At 38.6% G+C, this 17,371-nt stretch overlaps 1 protein-coding gene across 2 annotated transcripts; it reads left to right on the top strand.

Moving 5' to 3' along the window:
• The first annotated feature begins 1,270 nt into the window (after positions 1-1,270).
• Positions 1,271-16,285, top strand: g2e3 (G2/M-phase specific E3 ubiquitin protein ligase). Of its 2 annotated transcripts, none has more exons than XM_086183148.1 (17): positions 1,271-1,389; positions 2,824-2,974; positions 3,133-3,230; positions 4,554-4,655; positions 4,990-5,114; positions 5,206-5,374; positions 5,967-6,073; positions 6,200-6,316; positions 6,690-6,814; positions 7,802-7,895; positions 8,415-8,585; positions 9,137-9,291; positions 11,280-11,464; positions 11,546-11,718; positions 11,818-11,857; positions 12,430-12,601; positions 12,742-16,285. In XM_086183148.1, the coding sequence occupies exons 2-17, from the start codon at positions 2,920-2,922 to the stop codon at positions 13,059-13,061; spliced, it is 2,208 nt and encodes a 735-aa protein (XP_086039274.1). In that variant the 5' UTR covers positions 1,271-1,389; positions 2,824-2,919; the 3' UTR covers positions 13,062-16,285. The 2 variants fall into 2 exon arrangements, with proteins under 2 accessions (XP_086039274.1, XP_086039275.1); XM_086183149.1 differs by having other exon boundaries at positions 1,361-1,389; positions 2,824-2,931.
• The last annotated feature ends 1,086 nt before the right edge of the window (positions 16,286-17,371 follow it).

Genomic DNA, 17,371 nt, shown 5'->3' with positions numbered 1-17,371 from the left:
TGAAAAATCTGGAAGATTTATGGAATTTGGAAATAGCAATTTCCATGCCTGGAAAGGCTTTGAAAATAAATACATTATTTAAAAAATAATGGAAATTGACCTCATATACAGCATGTGGTTTAGTTCAGATGACAGGAGTTCTCAAATCATTTTGCTCACAAGTAATTTGAATGAAATATACACTGGTACATTGCGACATTGTTTATTTTTCATGTGTAAACAGACATTTCAAAGGATGTGGTCATAAATATAAATTCCTCAGAGAGGTGGAAAAATAATTTGTTGATGGGTGAAATTATTCAAGCCAAGTAAAATTGTGTCTGAGCTGAATTGTTTCCACTCAATACATTGGGTGTTAGGACTGAGCAATAAAATTGATTGAGCAATATATTTTGATAATTTGGACATTTTATCAATATGTCATAATAAACTGTTATTGTGACCATATGTAATTGCTACTATATTGAAGTTGAGCTTACAATGGCAAATTATATGTCAAACGATATTATGTTTGCTATATATTATGGCAACCATGTTTCAGTGTGTTACTAGTACCTTTGCTTATTTTCAAAACACATTTTGTAAACCTCTGGTGTAAATGGTGCTGTATAAAAAGTTATTATTGTTATAATAATAATAATAGTAGTAGTAATAATGATAACAATAATCATGTTGAGTGAACTTGTGACCCAAATATCATGGTATGTATTGTATTGCGAGGTCCTCTCCTGCACTGAGCATTGTCATTCACCTCAATTGAAACCTGATCAGCTTAGAGACAAAGAAAATGTATACTATGACCTCTTGTGTGGAGGTTATAGTTTGGTCCTCGTTTGGATGGAGGCTGTCAGCAGAAGGACACCAAAACTACCAGGCTGATTTTAATCAAACCTGGTGAAGTGGGTATTAAATATTAAAATTAATTTTACCTCTCTGTTTATGCATTTGCTGAAATCAGTGTTATCAATTATTTGTTACAGGGATCACAGAGTTATGAAGAAACTAATTTTGGTTTCAACCTTCAGGAGGTTTATTTCATTATAAATATTGACCCTGTCCTCGGTTTTGTGTACATGCCGAAATTGTATCATTGTCTGAAATAATATTATTTTGATTGACTCTAAATATTTGGCATATATTGTATATAATTGTATTTAACTACGGTTTTTATTCAGAAGACATCTGTCCTGCAGGAAGCGCTAAAGAGACGTAGACGTGCCGAAAGCCCGAAGAAGAACCGGAAGCGGAAATCAGCTCCGTTTTTTTTTTTTTTGTTTTGAAAGAGGGAAATTTAAAACTCGTCGACGTTGGTAAACACGGCCGGATCAAAGCCTCTCAAAACGCACTGGAAATGACCACAGTCTGACGGTCCTCACACCTGAACGTAACGTAGGTCCACTGACGTGTTTCTTCCGAACATTTTTTCTTTTGTTTCTTATCATTTTTACGGGTCTTTTTTCCAGTTAAATTCGTGAAAAGTCAGAATCGAGTGAGCTCCATTGGACAGAAATATCTCCAGCAGTTAATTGTTTGTCTAAACATTCACATGCTTTATACCTTTCATGCGTTTTCATATTTCTCGACCAGTTGGTCGGTTATTTTTCAATCTTTCGAAATTACAAATTTATTTTGACTGAAATTTATTCTCTCAGTAGTACATTTTTATTGTCTATTCCTGGAAACCTCTATCTGTCCCATTTGAAACGCAGAAATGTTTTACTTTAATGACAATAACTATTTTTTGTTAACTCAATCCTATGGATGACAATGAGATTAAGGCTAGCAAACGAAATGAAACTTGAGTACCATGAGTTGCATGTTGGACAGATTGGTAATTATAATAACCATGAATTACAGCCAAAACCTGGAAATGGTTCCAGTTTTGCTTTTAGTAATATTAGGAGGGGGGTTCCAAGCATTTAAGTCTGTGTTGTAATGACAAGAAAGGGAGGTGGGAATCCGCAAAAGCAAAGAGTTCCATTTTACAAAATGTATTGTATAGCCTGAAGTTTCCAGCTCAAGACTCTTTCACAAGCTGCATCTTGAAATTTACAGTTTGAGCTTAAATAACTATAGTTCCTCCAACACGTGATACAAGTATAGAAAAATATGGGAACCTTAATGAGTCAACAAATAAAAAGTAAGTATGAGTCAAGCATAAAATGTTTGTCAGAACTTTTTATTATGAACCTACAATGCTTTTAGCTAACATTCCTCACATCTATATAATCCTATTTCTGTGTGTTTGATGACTCAACTAATTTCAAACACTTAAACAGATTAAATCAAAATCATTATATAGACAAGTCGGGATCTAGACTTACTTTTTTACTTGGAGTGCTGTAGCCCCTAACTAAGACTATTTAGGAGAGCAAGCAGAAAATTTAGGGGCTACACCTTAATTTGATGTGTAAAGCAAATGAAATACACAGTACTGAATCTCAGGATCATTTCAGTCTTATCTGCTGACTGAATGTTCATTTCCTGTCAGCAAAATGCCACTCGAAGTGGCAATGTAATTTAATTATTGTATCTGTCTTGGTATATTTTGTGCTTGAAGCTGCTGTTGTGCTTCACAAGTGTGTCATGTTTAGGGTTGCATAATTTCAGTATTTTTCAAAGTTGGAAACTTTCCATGGGAATTTATGGGAATAAATGGGAAAAACAAGTATTTAATACATTGAAGGTATGTTCTGATTGGAGAACTTAAATATAGTTGAGTAAAATAATCTAAGTAAGTAAGGCATCTGTTCAGCTTGACCGATTTAGCATCTTTGAATGTCCTCTTGGATTGCTAATAAAGATTTTTTTCACCTCCGTCAGGTTGTTTTGCTGACCATTTAAGAAAGGTGATGCATTAGTCGATTTGACCTCTGACCCTGATCCATCTGCATACCTGCAAGGTTGCTTTACAGCATCATGAAGAGGAAGGTAGGGAAGTCTCTGGACATAGATGGCAGCATCCCAGAGGACCGTGAGTCAACCACAGATGTTCAATATCTATTTTTCATATCTTGACTCTTAAATATTTTGCTACTCAGATAGAAACTTCTATTGTCTAAATTTGAGGAAAAGGTCCAAAAGCCAAACATTATTATCTGATTACACATCTCTGCTTTAAATGGTGTTTAGGTTGTGCTCTATGCAGGCTCCCAGACAATGACCCAGCCATGTTCGGGGAAAAATTCACTCTAAAAGAGCATAAATTATCTGTTCACTACTTCTGTTTGGTAAGTCCATGTGATCTAATACTTCTTGTAAACTAATCATAACATTGTTAACTGCCTTATTTGCCACATGCCCTCAAGAATACTGACATCTGTGTTTATTGGACATTACCACCACCAACAGAAAGAATATCACTGACACAAGTTTTGTCAGATGCACTCCAAAGCTTTGGAACACAATACCTACTAATGTCAGGAATGCCACTTCACTTTATACCTTAATTTGAATACTTATAATTATCTCTGTACTTCATCCTTTACCTATTGCTGTTCTTACTCTCTGCTGCAGTTTTTTTAATGCAGTGTGATGTGCTTGAACTTGTTACCTCATTTCATTTTTGCAGACTTGTGGTTCTAATGATGCTACTGCTTGTTATCAAGAACTTCATTTCAATCCACAACATTCGTAATTAACAGTCAGCGGGACGCATGATAATATCGACTTGTCATTGGTATTCGCATAGAACAGCAATTTTCTAAACATCTTGGAATTGGCCAGATATGGCCAAATTAGTTGTAAAATATCGGCATGTCAGCTACAGGCAAAAAAAAAAAAAAAATCAGAAATTGTGCATCCTTAGGGATTGTTAAGCCAATAGCAAATTGTTTTGTACAATAAAACATGCTAAAATGACCGTGGTCAAACCACTTTCCACTTGAGAAAACTAGCCCCAATGTGTTTTTGCAGTACTTTTAGTTACAGTAGAAATATCATAATAAAGCAGTATTCCACTCATTCCATTCAGTTAGCTGGTTGTGCATGACTCAATTACACAATTATTAATTCATTAATAAATACACAAGGTCAATATGAATTTCCAAATAAAGGCTGCTATAGCACATCTCCTAAACTCAAACTGCTATGAACAGCCATACAGTTATGAAGGCATCCAATCTAAATGCCACCCACAGGCAAGCAGCTCATAATTCATCTGACTGAGCTGCATGTGCATGAGCATGTCCTTGTATCTCAGCTCTTCATTTGATGAGATAAAAGAATCCTGTAACAAATGAGAACATATATTTAACATTGATGCTTGCCCGGTTCCTTTTGTCAACAGTTATTTTGAAAATGACCATAAGTGATCAAAAACAATATGAGGGAAAAATAAAGATTCAGTGCACTGCACAGTTTTTATATACACTGAAGTGTTTTCTTGTGTCTGAGAGAGGACAGACATTTGGAAACACAAATAAATAAGCCCATGTTTTTGTTAATATCCTTATTGCAGGCATTGATTATATAAAGAAAAAAGCCAGTCATTTGATGGCTGATAAGTTGTTCTGTCACTAATATTGAGACCTTAGTGCTGTTACCTGTTTCAGCTGACATCCTGCGGCATTTATCAACGAGGAGAGGAAGACGAGGGCGTGTGTGGCTTCTTGGTGGACGACATCAAACTAGAGATCCGACGCTCAGCCAGACTGGTGAGGGATGCTTCTCATTTCTTCACTCTTTTCAATCTTGAGGGCGAATGGTTGTCTGTCTATATGTTGGCCCTGTGATGGACGCGCAACCTGTCCAGGGTGTACCGCCTCTCACCCGAAGGCAGCTGGGATAGGCTACGGCCACCCCCCCCCCCCGACCATTAACAGGATAAGAGGTAGACGATGAATGGATGGCTGGATGATAATCATGTCTGTTATTTTCTTCTAAGAGTAGTTATGACTGATTCTGATGATAACTATGGCAACACCATAAAATGCGGGATTTGCTGTCATGGTATAAGAGTTGTAACCCTCATTTCAATCTGTGTTTCAGACATGTTACAGCTGTAAGAAGAAAGGTGCGTGCGTCGGCTGTAACATCAAAAGCTGCAGGAAGATGGTTCACTTTCCCTGTGGGAGGAAACACAAATTCATCTCACAGTTTACTGGTTTGTTTCCGTGAGTGATGACCACACATACATATTTAATTGATAAATAACAAATGTAAAACATTGACGTAAAGAGGGACAAAAAGTGTCCATGTGTCCAGATCCTACTGTCCAGATCACAGTCCCTCTCAGTCCCTGAACGTCAGCTCAGGCCTCTGTCCGCCTCAGTCCTGCTCGGTCTGTCTGGATGCCCTTGAACCTGTCCTGTCTTATGCTGTTCTTAAGTGTCCATCCTGCCATGCCAGCTGGTTCCACAGAGACTGTGTGCAGGTAACTTATATTTCTGCTGTCACAAATTAGATTCATGGGCTCAAAGCATTTAATTGCTGATAAAAGCACAATGGGCCTCATTTATCAAATGTATGTCCAGATGTACTTTTGCTGTCATAAAACTCTGCAACAGAGCAGTAGTGCAGGTTTAATGGTGCAATGATACACACATGGGTGAGTGCAGGACAGACAGGTGTCTAGATCCAATCATCTATCAATGATGATCTTCATTCATTATTCAAATATTAAAACATCTGCTTGTGTTCCCAATCCTTCTGACCCTATGTCAGTGATTTCATTCTAAACCACTTGTCTGTTGTTTTTTTTATTTTATTTATGCCTATGCCTCAAGTTTTTGGGTTGTTTGTCTGTCTTCACCATTATCATTAATACTATATCTCCAAAATACCTTGATGGAATTTCTGCAAATTGGGTACACAAGTCCCCTGGAACTTAAGAATTAATTAAAACATTTTGATGGTCAGCGCTAGAGGTCACTGTGACAGGCACACATTGTACAGGCATCTCATAGGTTGTTGTGTTGTGTAGTGTGCTGGAGTGTATTGAGACTGTAAATGTGTGTGTATGTTAGCGTCAAGCCCACAGCGCTGGCCTGTACTTCTTCAGATGCACACTCTGTAACAACAAGGAGAACTACCAGGAGGAGATGCTGCGTATGGGAATTTACATCCCAGAGAGGTGATTACTTAGGACTTATAACAGATATGTCATTCTATGAAAAATCTGTAAAGAACACAAAGGATTGTTGGTACAAAGACTGATTTGGATAATTCAGTTATTGTTCACCTTCTGTGCTCTCTCCAGAGATGCCTCTTGGGAGTTGGAGGCAAATGCGTATTCAGAACTTCTGGAAGTTTACATGAACTGTGATGCTGTCGCCTGCCTCTGCAACAGTGGGCGTAGACACTCTGCAAAGACTGGGTACGATACTTCGATCATTTTGTCAAAATAGTGGCTATAGATTCAAAATTTCATTATGTTCCTTTTTACTTGTGTAAATGGACTGAGACACTGCCTCAAAAAGTGTCTTAGTGTGGTTGTTTGTGTGATTGCTAGTTTTACATCTGTCAAACATACTACAACATGAAAGGTTCAATTCAACTGAACTAAACAAGGCATGAAAGAGATAAGAGGGCCAGTAATTCTGTTGCCCTGGATGTGTTCCAGGCCTCCATCCATGCACAAAAATACCATCCATCAGTTTCTTGACTGTTTTAAAACCCTGCTACCCTTTGACAGAAACTGCTGATCCTGGTCTTGCTGTGACATTGTGTTCTTTTTCTTGTGGTTCCAGGTGGTTTGAGGTGATCCGCTGCCGGCTGTGTGGATCCAGAGGGACTCACAGAAAGTGCTCTGGGCTGACATTGGACACTAGAGACTGGGCCTGCCCTGACTGCATCAAGGCTACTGATGGGAAAGGTCAGTGATATTGATAAACTGATACAACCTTAATTCAAGTTTAAAAGGATATTTGCAATAGTTTGAACAAAGCTTGTCAGGTCAGGTCTGTCAGAGGGAAATAATTTTGTTGCAAAATTCAAGTCAATTTGATTTTTATAGTGCCAAATCACAACAAAAGTTATCTCATGACACTTTACAAGTAGAGCGGGTCTAGTACTACACTCCTTCAATGAATTTACACTCAACAGTTCTCCATGAGCAAGCACATCAGGCAACAGCAGTGACGAAAACCTTCCTTTTACAGATCCAGGCTTAATGGGGACAGCCTTCTGCTTTGATCGGTTGGGGGGGGAAGCAGGAGAGCAGGGCAGAGACAAAGACTGATAATGGAGGACAACAGACATACAGAAGGAAAGAGAGGCACAGATAAAGAGAGAGAGAGAGAGAGAGAGAAAGGGAAGTGACTGATGGAAAAAATGCTAGATTTCTAAATGGAGTCCTTATCAGATCAGCTCAAGTTCTGGTACATTAGTGACACCTTTACAATTGCAAAGTTTAAAAGTTTTAGGAAGACAAATTTATATAATTTTTGCAGCTGAATTCAAAAGACAAATTGAGGAGCATCATATTCAAACCTTGAGTCATCTGGTATAAATATGAGTGTATTTGCAACTTTACATTGATTTTGTGTTCAACCATACTGTGCTATTTGTGTTTGATTAGAACAAAATAGTTGTATGAATCTTATTTAATGAACAGTCGATGAAAATCATAATAAACCATTAAATTGTGTCATCTCTATAAATATAGATAGATATAGATATATATGCATTTATGTATGTGTGTATGTATTTTTTACAGTACATAAAATACTTTATGAATACTTTCACAATTTAAGATTGAATTGTTTACTCATCAGCGGTCAGTTTTTTGTTTTTTTTCTATCAACTTCTAAAGTTTGTGCTTAATACTGGAGACTTCACTGAAATATGTCATCTTCTTTAGCCTCCCTGGTTGCATCTCCTCAGGGAGGTCCACGGAGGAGTCTGCTGTCAAAGCACCACCTGCCCTCCATCCACTCATCCATCAGCTGTAAAAGGTATATAGACACCATGCACTTCTGTCAGTTGTAAAGACAAACCTAACACATCATCCACTGATGCATCATCTGTAAAAGGTAGCTCAAATGATGGACAGATTTTTGAACATTTTAATGTCTAAATGTCCCATGACTTGGAAAAAAATAGTGTGTATAGCTAAATGGGAAAACGGCAAATTCCTAAAACCGCTATAAGTTTGGATGCTTACATCATTTGGCACTTCTCTGCCATCCATGATGAGGTTGGAGGCCACTGGATGAAAACAATATGACATGATGAGTAGCTATGTCCATTTCCTCTCACTCCTGTCTGAAAGCATTCCTGTTAGATCATCAATCAGAGATAGCATGAACGTTTTTAGTCCTATTCATACATGGACTGGTGGTGCACTTCCACTATTATGGACAAAATAAGTATTACAACAAAAGCACCTGACAAGTTTGACAAAAGGTTTTTCCCCTATTAAGTTATAAACAGAAGAGAAAATGCCAGTTCATCTGGTGTTTCTTGCTTCTCAGGCCAATGTTACATGCAGTTTCCAGTACACCTGAGGAGCTCCTTCAGGCTTTGGCACTCCAGTTGCATTCTGTCAGCGTTCAGGTGGAGGTGAGCAGTGACCAGGCTCTGTCAGCTGCTCTGGAGATGGTGAGGAGGCCGCACTTTGACCCTACAAGCCGTCTGTCTGTCAGGTCTGTGCAGCAGTTCTATGATTCCAAAATAAATTCAACTGTCAAAAGAGAACTCAGTACTGGGATTATATTTGGAATGGGGGAACACAAAGGCGTAACACACACACAAGGCTTAGGAGGAGTTGAGATTGTGAGCTCATTCAGATAACATCACATCTTAGCCCCCAAAAGTGATGGCGGCTTATTTGTATTCTATGGAACCCTGGATTCCCCAAAGAGAGAAAAATAACATTTAACATTAAGGAGATAACTCTCCTCATACTTACTTTGTATTAATTAAATTTGGGGAAGAAGTTACATCTTGTTGCTGCAAAATTACTAAATAGCGGAAAAGAGTTGTATCTTGTGGCATCAAAATATTTTTACACTCTATGGCTACTCCAGAGCTCCTAACCTCCATTTATAACTCAGAGTTTTTTTTGAGCTGCAAGTTTGACACACTCTGAAACCACCCATTGCCTTAAACAAGTTATTTTTTGTTTGAAATTTTAAAATGAAACTGACATTTTTATTTGCCTCTTCTGGTCAACTTCCTGTCATCTTTTTTCCAGGTTCAAAGATGACCAGCCAACTGCATTTCCAAGCAGCCTCTGGAGTAGAGAGACATCCAGGCAGTACTTCCTAAAGCTGCTGATGCAGCAGATCCAGGATTCCGTGGTGTTTGAGGGTCCAGATGGATCCAAAAACCTTGCACTGGATTCACAGGGTACAAAGAGACAGCCAACATCATTGAAACAGACTAAACATAAATTTGGGTAATTTTTTAGTCAACTCGATACTTCTAAATTTGAAGATTTGTAGGCAGCTAATTTCTCTGTTTGACAGATGGGATGCCCATAACCTGTTAACTGGATTTTATTAATGGTTAACTGGTAAAGCAGCACTAAATCAAACTGAACACTGATAGCACTTGATAACTACTTGCATCAAATCTGTAATATTAAGTGAGGACTTACCAAGCAGAATAATAAATAACCTGCATTAAACCTCAGCTGAGATAAACCTCCTTTGTTCGCCAAACAATTTGCTCAAAGTCCCACCCGTGTCATCAGCTGTCATAGCCTCCTGGTGCCAGGTTTTTTTGTCAGCCAGTGTCCTATTTTGACACAGAATGCGCCAAATTTGCGGCAAAGTAGAGGTGGAAATTTTCTGTCTTGTATTGTATATGTAATATTCTTCTTTCCAAAAAAGCCGCCACTTGTTTGGGTGTAAACGTGTGACATGACGTGCAGTATGAAGTTGCGCATGAACAGTGAAGTACAACATATGCGTCAGAGGAATTTTCACCCCCGTGACACAGTCTGGCAAACCTCGTAGTGTTACCAGTCCAACTTCCTTCTGCCGCTACTGCTGTTGTGGTCACAGACCTGGTGATCCTTTTTTCATAAGTTTTCCATCATCCGGTGATAGCCATGTCGACCAAGCTCCTCTGCAACCTTTTCATACAACAAGCCATTCTTCACAGTCCCACGATGGTCCTCTTGGCAGTGATGTTAGCAGCTCCCTGATCTCAGCGGCTCTCCAGTTGCTCATCTTGCTGAAGTGATGATGTATGGGAAGAATATTTAGCCCTGTGTTAGTCTGTAAGTTTCAAAACAGCAATTCACTGCTCTGGCAGCCAGTAGCCTCAGTGTTGACATTCTCTGAGGTATTTGATGCAGGAGAACCGACAAGCGTTATGTTTGCGAGTTTGCATTATCATTGACACCTCTGCCCACCTCGCACAGAGCCGGCACATTGACGGCTCAGATTTACGTACATAGCAATGGAGGCGGCAATAAGTGTACCCTTAGGGGAGGAATATTGCTGGGCTAAAACCTCCCCCTAATCTGCCGCACTCTGTCTGAAATGTTGGACTGAGCCTCAAAAAAAGATGGGCGAATCAGCAACTCGTGGCCAGTGTGAAAGCGCCTAGAGATAGTGTTTTTCTGACATGCTCTGCATTAGTTTTGTGGGAAGTCTGTAGATCCATACTTGTGAAAATCTGCTCCACGATAGTATTAATGTGTAATGATTATGACTTGCTAGAGTGTTTGATTAGTTTGTCATTTTGTGATGAATGTTAGTGTCTGATGATGGGACATTGTCTCTCATACTGGGGTCCATCAGGTGTCATTAGCATCTTCAGGGCTGTTATTCTTTCAGGAGCAGCATCATGGCATTAGTCTGACTGTGTTGCATACTCGCGACTGTTTGTTTACTTTCACTTTCACAAAGCAGCCTTTGCTATTTGAAATGCACTATATAAATCCAAGTTATTACTGTTATCAGTAGTAATAACACTATTCAGTAGTTTTCTTTGACGAAGTGAATGACTGTGCACTTAACATGTCGGTTTAATTAATTCATTGATATGTGGCTTCATGTACCATGACACAAACCTTTGACCATTTAAACTGCTAGCATTAACTGGCTAAAATCTTAAACAGATGGTTAAATGATTATTTGGTTAATGTGGACACCCTTTTTTGACAGAAAGGATTTATCATTTAAAAAATTATCCTGTCACAGTTGCCTCAAAGCTGATGAACAAACTGGAGCATTTAGCTGCAAAAGTACCAGATATTTTCCTCAGGAGTTTGTATAGATCAAAACTAGGGCTAAAAGACAAATTATCTTAGACAGAAACGCAACTGTAAATGTGACAAACTAACCGGGACCTGCAGGTCTAATCAAATGTTGTGTGTTGTTCAGCTCTGCGGGAGGACTTGTACTTCGATGTCGGCTGCCTGCTTGCTCTCTCTCTGGTTCATGGTGGTCCACCGATTGGCTTCTTCTCCCGCACTCTCTACCAATGTCTTTTTAACTACCCACCAAATTGCCCACTCAACATCACACATATGACTCCAGAAACACACTTCACTCGACACGTCAGCAGGGTGAGTGTAACAAAGAAGACCTACTTGAATTGACTGCATGAACTTGGTAACAGATTTGAAAGACTGATCGGCTAGTTTCAGATTGTAGAGGCGGAGTCTGTGGATGACCTAACAGATGCCATGGCGGCAAGCTGGGAGTACCTGGAGTTGGCTGGCTGTAACCGACCAATCAGCAGCCTGCAGGAAAGAGATGCTCTTGTGGAGGATCTGATAAGCTTTACCCTGATCACCAGGATGCAGTTACCACTCCAGAGGTACATAGGCTTTTATTATGTCATGGAAAGAGCCAAATAAGAATGAGAACATCACTTTCATCTCATATATATGCTCTGTTCTTGTTGTCTGTTCTCCAGGTTTCGTGAAGGGCTGCAAACTTTGGGGGTCTTCAATCAGGTGACATTTTTCTCTTTTTGCATACAAACAAGTCATATAAACATTATCCAAAACCCTAGGCACTCCAGAGAGGATAGATTTAAAAAGTCTTTTATAGATTATTACTACTGAGTTAAAATCACGGCAACATGTTTCAACCCAGAGGGCCTACATCAGGGCAACAGATTAACACAATGAGGTCAGATGACTCATGCTTTTCAGCTGAGAAAAACACATATCAGTACACAATATACTATCAAGGCAAAAAAACAAAACAATGAGTAAGTGAAAATGAATACATAAAATAACTATTTTAATTTAATTTTCAGGACACTTGTGCACCAATGTGCAAAAGTATCCTTAAAATCTTATTTCTGTAAATTCATCATCCTCTAGAGTACCTACATTTTTTGGATTTTTCAGTGAGGCTGTATTATTCCTCTATTTTAAGGGTCATTATTCAGACAGTAAACTGCGTACAAAGACTGTACTTGTTACATACACCCAAACACAAACATGTTTGCTCACGTCCTTGATGAGTCACTTGTCAGGATTGTGGATGTCTCTCAGAAATCATCTAATCCAACCTCCAGGTGCAGCTCTTCCCATCAGTATTCTGCGGCATCTTCTGTGAAGAAGCGCTTCATCTCTCGGCTCAGACAATTGCTCAGCTCTTCAGCGTTAACTTCTCCCAACAGGAGGAGCGACTGAGCAGAGAGACAGCCATCGTCAGCTTCTGGAGGCAATTCCTGTTTGAATGTGAAGGTAAGAAAAATTTAACAAACTTGCATGAATGTGGGAGGTGGATAATGTTAACATTTTAGTATCAATGCAGCAGCATTTTAAAATAAAACAATTTTACACTCCACTCCTCTTTTAATTTCCTCCCCTTTTACCCTACTCAGTTGGGAGGAGTTCCATATCCCTGCAGGACCTTCTTCATTTCTCCACCAGAACCGAGGTGCTGCCAGCTGCTGGCCTCCTCCCTCCTCCCTCCATCTCCTTCCTCCACCCTCAGTGTTCCTCCCATACAGAGTGGGTTGGAGCAGGTAAGGAGGTGGTCAGAGGGGGGAGAGCAGTGTGTAGAGACGAGGGGCTATTCCCTCAGAGCAAGCCCGGCTCCAACCTCCTCTTGCTGCCTGTCACCTCCTCTTATGAGGCTTTCAAAGGCTCCATGGAGCAGGCCATTAGCCACCACATGCACCTTGTCCCCAGCGAGACTTAAGATGAGAGGGAGAAGTCCTATCTGCCTAGACATCTTTGATTAATACTTTCATTGCCTGTTGACCCATCAATACTGATGTTCCATTAATCCATTGTTTTGTCTATGAAACCATAATTGTGAAAAATGGTGTCCTAGCTTTGACAAGGCAGCATCAGAATATTAATTAATCAACATCTCCTGTAGATACTGAGAACCATTTAGAATATTAGGGCTAAAAAGAATGAAAAATTTAAATGCTTTTAACATTAAGCTATTTGTTGCAAGTAATTTTTTTAGGGCCAATACAGATTTCAATTTTTTTCCATCACCCTTAGTCATTGTCTAAGCCTAAGTTGAAACTGCTTCTGTCCCCTCAATTTACATAACAAAATGACACTGATAACAAATATTACAGGTCAAGAAACATTTATTGAACAGTGCAGTTTAAATAAACTAAATACAAATATTTAAACATGAATCAAATAAAACAGATATTTAAACTTAAATAAAACAACTCTATCACCACGAGCCTTCCTCGAAGCGGGCTCACTAAAATGTTGCAAAACTAGGTTTCGTTCAGCAGCCATCTGTATGAGGAATAAAAAAAAAAACACTGATTAGTATCAATCTTTCAGCATCATCTTACATTCATAGCACTCAATATCGTCACCCTTTCATCAATATCTACAACACAGTCTTGATGATGCATTGCTGACATATAGGACAGATATAATTTACTTATCATAAAATGTCCTTTTGTCACACATTCAAATAATTCAAGAGAAAACTAAACACTTAAAAAGTAGCTTTTGACCTAAAGTGCTTGATTTGTAACTTAACACATGGTTTCAATTTTTTGGCACAACAGGCATGAAAAAGATTTAGCAACTTTAGAAGGAAAAACCCGGAGAACCCACACACAAATCAGCCGATCCAGAAGCAAAAATCGTGCCAATTAATCAGTTGATCCTTAATTGTTATATTGGATTGTGGTACAAAGTTGACATGTCTTACATGTTTTGTTCATCTTCTAACAATTTAATTTATGCTTCAAAAATCATAAATGTGCTCATTAATTAAAGAAGTACAAAGGTAACATTAGGCTATGAAGGAACAACACGATGGATGGCTTCAATGTCCCTGCACCTAGGCTTGGCATTTGCTCTGTTTTCAGCATGCTGACTCGATGTTAATGTCTTCAATGTGTGTCGTTTCATTTAGCTACTTGTTAGCGACTGCTGTTTTCAAAACTCATAAAAGCTTCAAAATTTACAAATGCGGTATTTACTGCCATATTGGCAAACAAAATTTTAAAATATCTTTACTCATGATAACTGCATACATTATTTCAAGCATTAAACTAGAAACCCATTAACAACCAGATGTTCAACAATAGTTAACTTTCCAGCTTTCATTACTCATTCCTGCTACACTGTAATAAGACCCAGATATATCCATCAAAGTGTTGGCTTCAGTCACCAATCTTATCCTGTCATGTTTAAAAATACTCCGCTGAAGATAAAGTATGGCTGATTCTTGCTCAAAGATTTGTTTAAATGATGCCAGACAGATGATTTCAATCATTCTCTTCACTGTTAGATATCAGTATTTAGAGGCATTAAGTTTCTAGACCATGCGTGTTGTTACATTCTGAACTGCTATTGAATCTAACTGCAGATGATGACAGATGAAGGGAAAAACCCAGGTGTCAGTCTGTCAGAACAACTTCTCAATTAGTTATTATTACTTCTCCCTGGACTCATGCCACCATTCTTCCATTAGTATGGCAAGATTTCAGTACTGGTTGGTGGTAACTGTGGTGGCAGGTGGTAACTGCAAAGGAGTTGTCACACCCTAGCTAACAGTTCAAGCAGCTACATAAACATAACTTCAGCTACGCCGACTGATTTGCATGTCAGACAAACACTTGAGTTACACCTGACATTTTGAATCAAATCCACCACGTTGACCAAATCTGCTCTACTGTCTCATGCATCCTCTGGTACATCAAAGGGTTAATTTTTACAACCTTGAAATGCCTGAATTTGTTTTACAGTCCTGTGTAGTTATCTGTAATTTTCTTAAATTGGATTGTCATGTATGTATAAGGTAGTAGTCCAGGAGCCCATTTCAGAAAGCAAGTTTACTGAAAACCCTGAGACTTTTAATCTTGAAAAGAGGGAAAGTCTGGGTTTCACATTTCGAAAATGGAGTTAATGCAAATCTGACAAACTGGTTTAGAAAGAGATGAATCTTTGTGTCCGTTTCAGTGATATCAGTCTGAAGCTATCCTGGTTGGAAGGTTTTCTTCAGTGAACCTCAAGTTTATCGCCGTCTCCTCCCTCCAACAGAGCTACATAAACACATACATATAAAACACACTTTTTTGTAGAGCATGGCGTGTCTGTTTGTTAAGGCTCCTTGAAATACCTGCACTACTCCGCAGGGAGTTATGTAGAGGGAAACTCTGGGGGGGTAGTCAGTAGACCCTGAATAGATATGTATGATCATTTTAGATGATTCACTGTTACGACCAGCTCGGCTAGGGAAAGGGGAAGCAATGGTGAAATAAACCAGATTGTTCAATGATTTAATATAAAGTTATTTATTTAACTAAGGCAGGATAAAGGAATTTACAAAGGAGGTAAAAAATAAGGGCAAACCAAAATTACTAGTAACCTAAAAAGGTTTACAAACTAAATCAAGTGCAAAAAGAACTAAATAATTAACTCTTATTTATTTAATTATCAGCTGTTTTGAAATTGAAAACTCAGAACTCACATCTTTAAGGTTAATCACATTACAACTCAGGTTAACACTCAGTTTGTTGAACATCCTTTCTGAAACAGGCCCCAGGCATGAAGGTGTTGTGATCTGTCACATGGCTCCAATAAAAGCAAATTTTAACAATTCCCAGATAATCTGCAATTCCCTTCTACCAATATGAAGTAAATGTCAGGCGTTGGTGGTTGTTGTTGTTTCTAAATATAAATGAAAAACACATGAATATTAAATTTTTGCCAATAAATTTTACACTACCCCTTTAATGACAATGTTGAGGTTTAATACCTATACTATTTTCCCCCAGATTTCTTTATTTGTAAGATTTATCTGTTTTTCTGCCCTGTTTTCTGCATATTTGTTCTGAATTTGCATGTATTTCTTACATCCTTTTGATTATGTCTTCTTGTAATCTCACATTCATTGAATCTGACTGTTTCATAAATAAATTTGCTTCAGTCTGAGATGGTTAGTTAGTAGTTGACATGCACCTGACAAATAGCACTGAACCACTACTGAAAAAATGTGAACACACAAAATCCAGGAATATCGATCATAGACCCAACTACAAAATTCTGTGTCTACATTTTGGCTCTATGTGTCATGCCACATACGTGATTTCACCTTGTCTTGTTAATTAAGGAAGCTGTGGCTGCTGGTCAAGTCAATGCAATGCAGTAGAAAGCTGAAAAAAACAACAAAATAAATTATATTTAACATCAAGTGAATAATCACATAAAAATGTAATCATTTTCAAAATAAACTAGAAACCTGCAAGCAGATGTGAGCAGGCCCTCACTCCCCTCGCAATTTAGCAGATGGCGCAGGCCATGACACCAGAAGAAGTTTGGATTTTGCACAAAGAGCAAGCTGATGTAGCCTGTGTGGCACAACAGTCACCTTCTGCTTCCACCAGGTGGCGGTACAGGACACATTGACAGACATGCGCCTTGAGGTTGTGTTTCTGGTGTGAAATACATCACAACCACAAACTTGCACTGGCACAACACATACTAATACATGCTAATGCTGACACATGCCAGTGCTAGTGTTAAAGGTGTCAAGTTTTCTTGCATGCTAATGCTAAGCTAATTCCAAGTAGCATGGGAATGATAATGCTGAATGGAGGTAGATTTGTATCTTTATTATTCATTCAAAAAAAGGTTGCTTCTATCAAAAATATCTTTGAATGCAAAAAAAAAATACTTGAGACTCCAAAAAATGCATTGTAATACATTTTTTCTTTGACCGAAAATCTTTTCTTTGGTAGAAGTTAAGTTTTTTTGATTGAAATGATTTTTTAATTTTTTTTTTTAATTGAAGTTATGTTTTTTGTGTTTAGGCCTTATTATGCCAGGACCTTGGTGTCTTGCAGACTAGGGTAATTGAATACTCGAAATTGATGTAGATATGACTGTGGGTGTGAATGGTTGTCTGTCTATATATGTTGGCCCTGCGATGAACTGGCAACATGTCCAGGGTGAACCCCGCATCTTGCCCAAAAGCTACTGGGATAGACTCCTGCCCACCCCCACCCCCCGCGACCCCAG

This window comes from Aulostomus chinensis, chromosome 17 (genome assembly GCF_037954235.1).
Source record: "Aulostomus chinensis isolate RoL2024-O1b breed Wild chromosome 17, RoL_Achi_v1.0, whole genome shotgun sequence".
Lineage (NCBI taxonomy): Eukaryota > Metazoa > Chordata > Actinopteri > Syngnathiformes > Aulostomidae > Aulostomus > Aulostomus chinensis.
The sequence above is the reverse complement of the archived record's forward strand: the minus strand, read 5'-3'. Positions and strand labels throughout refer to the sequence as shown.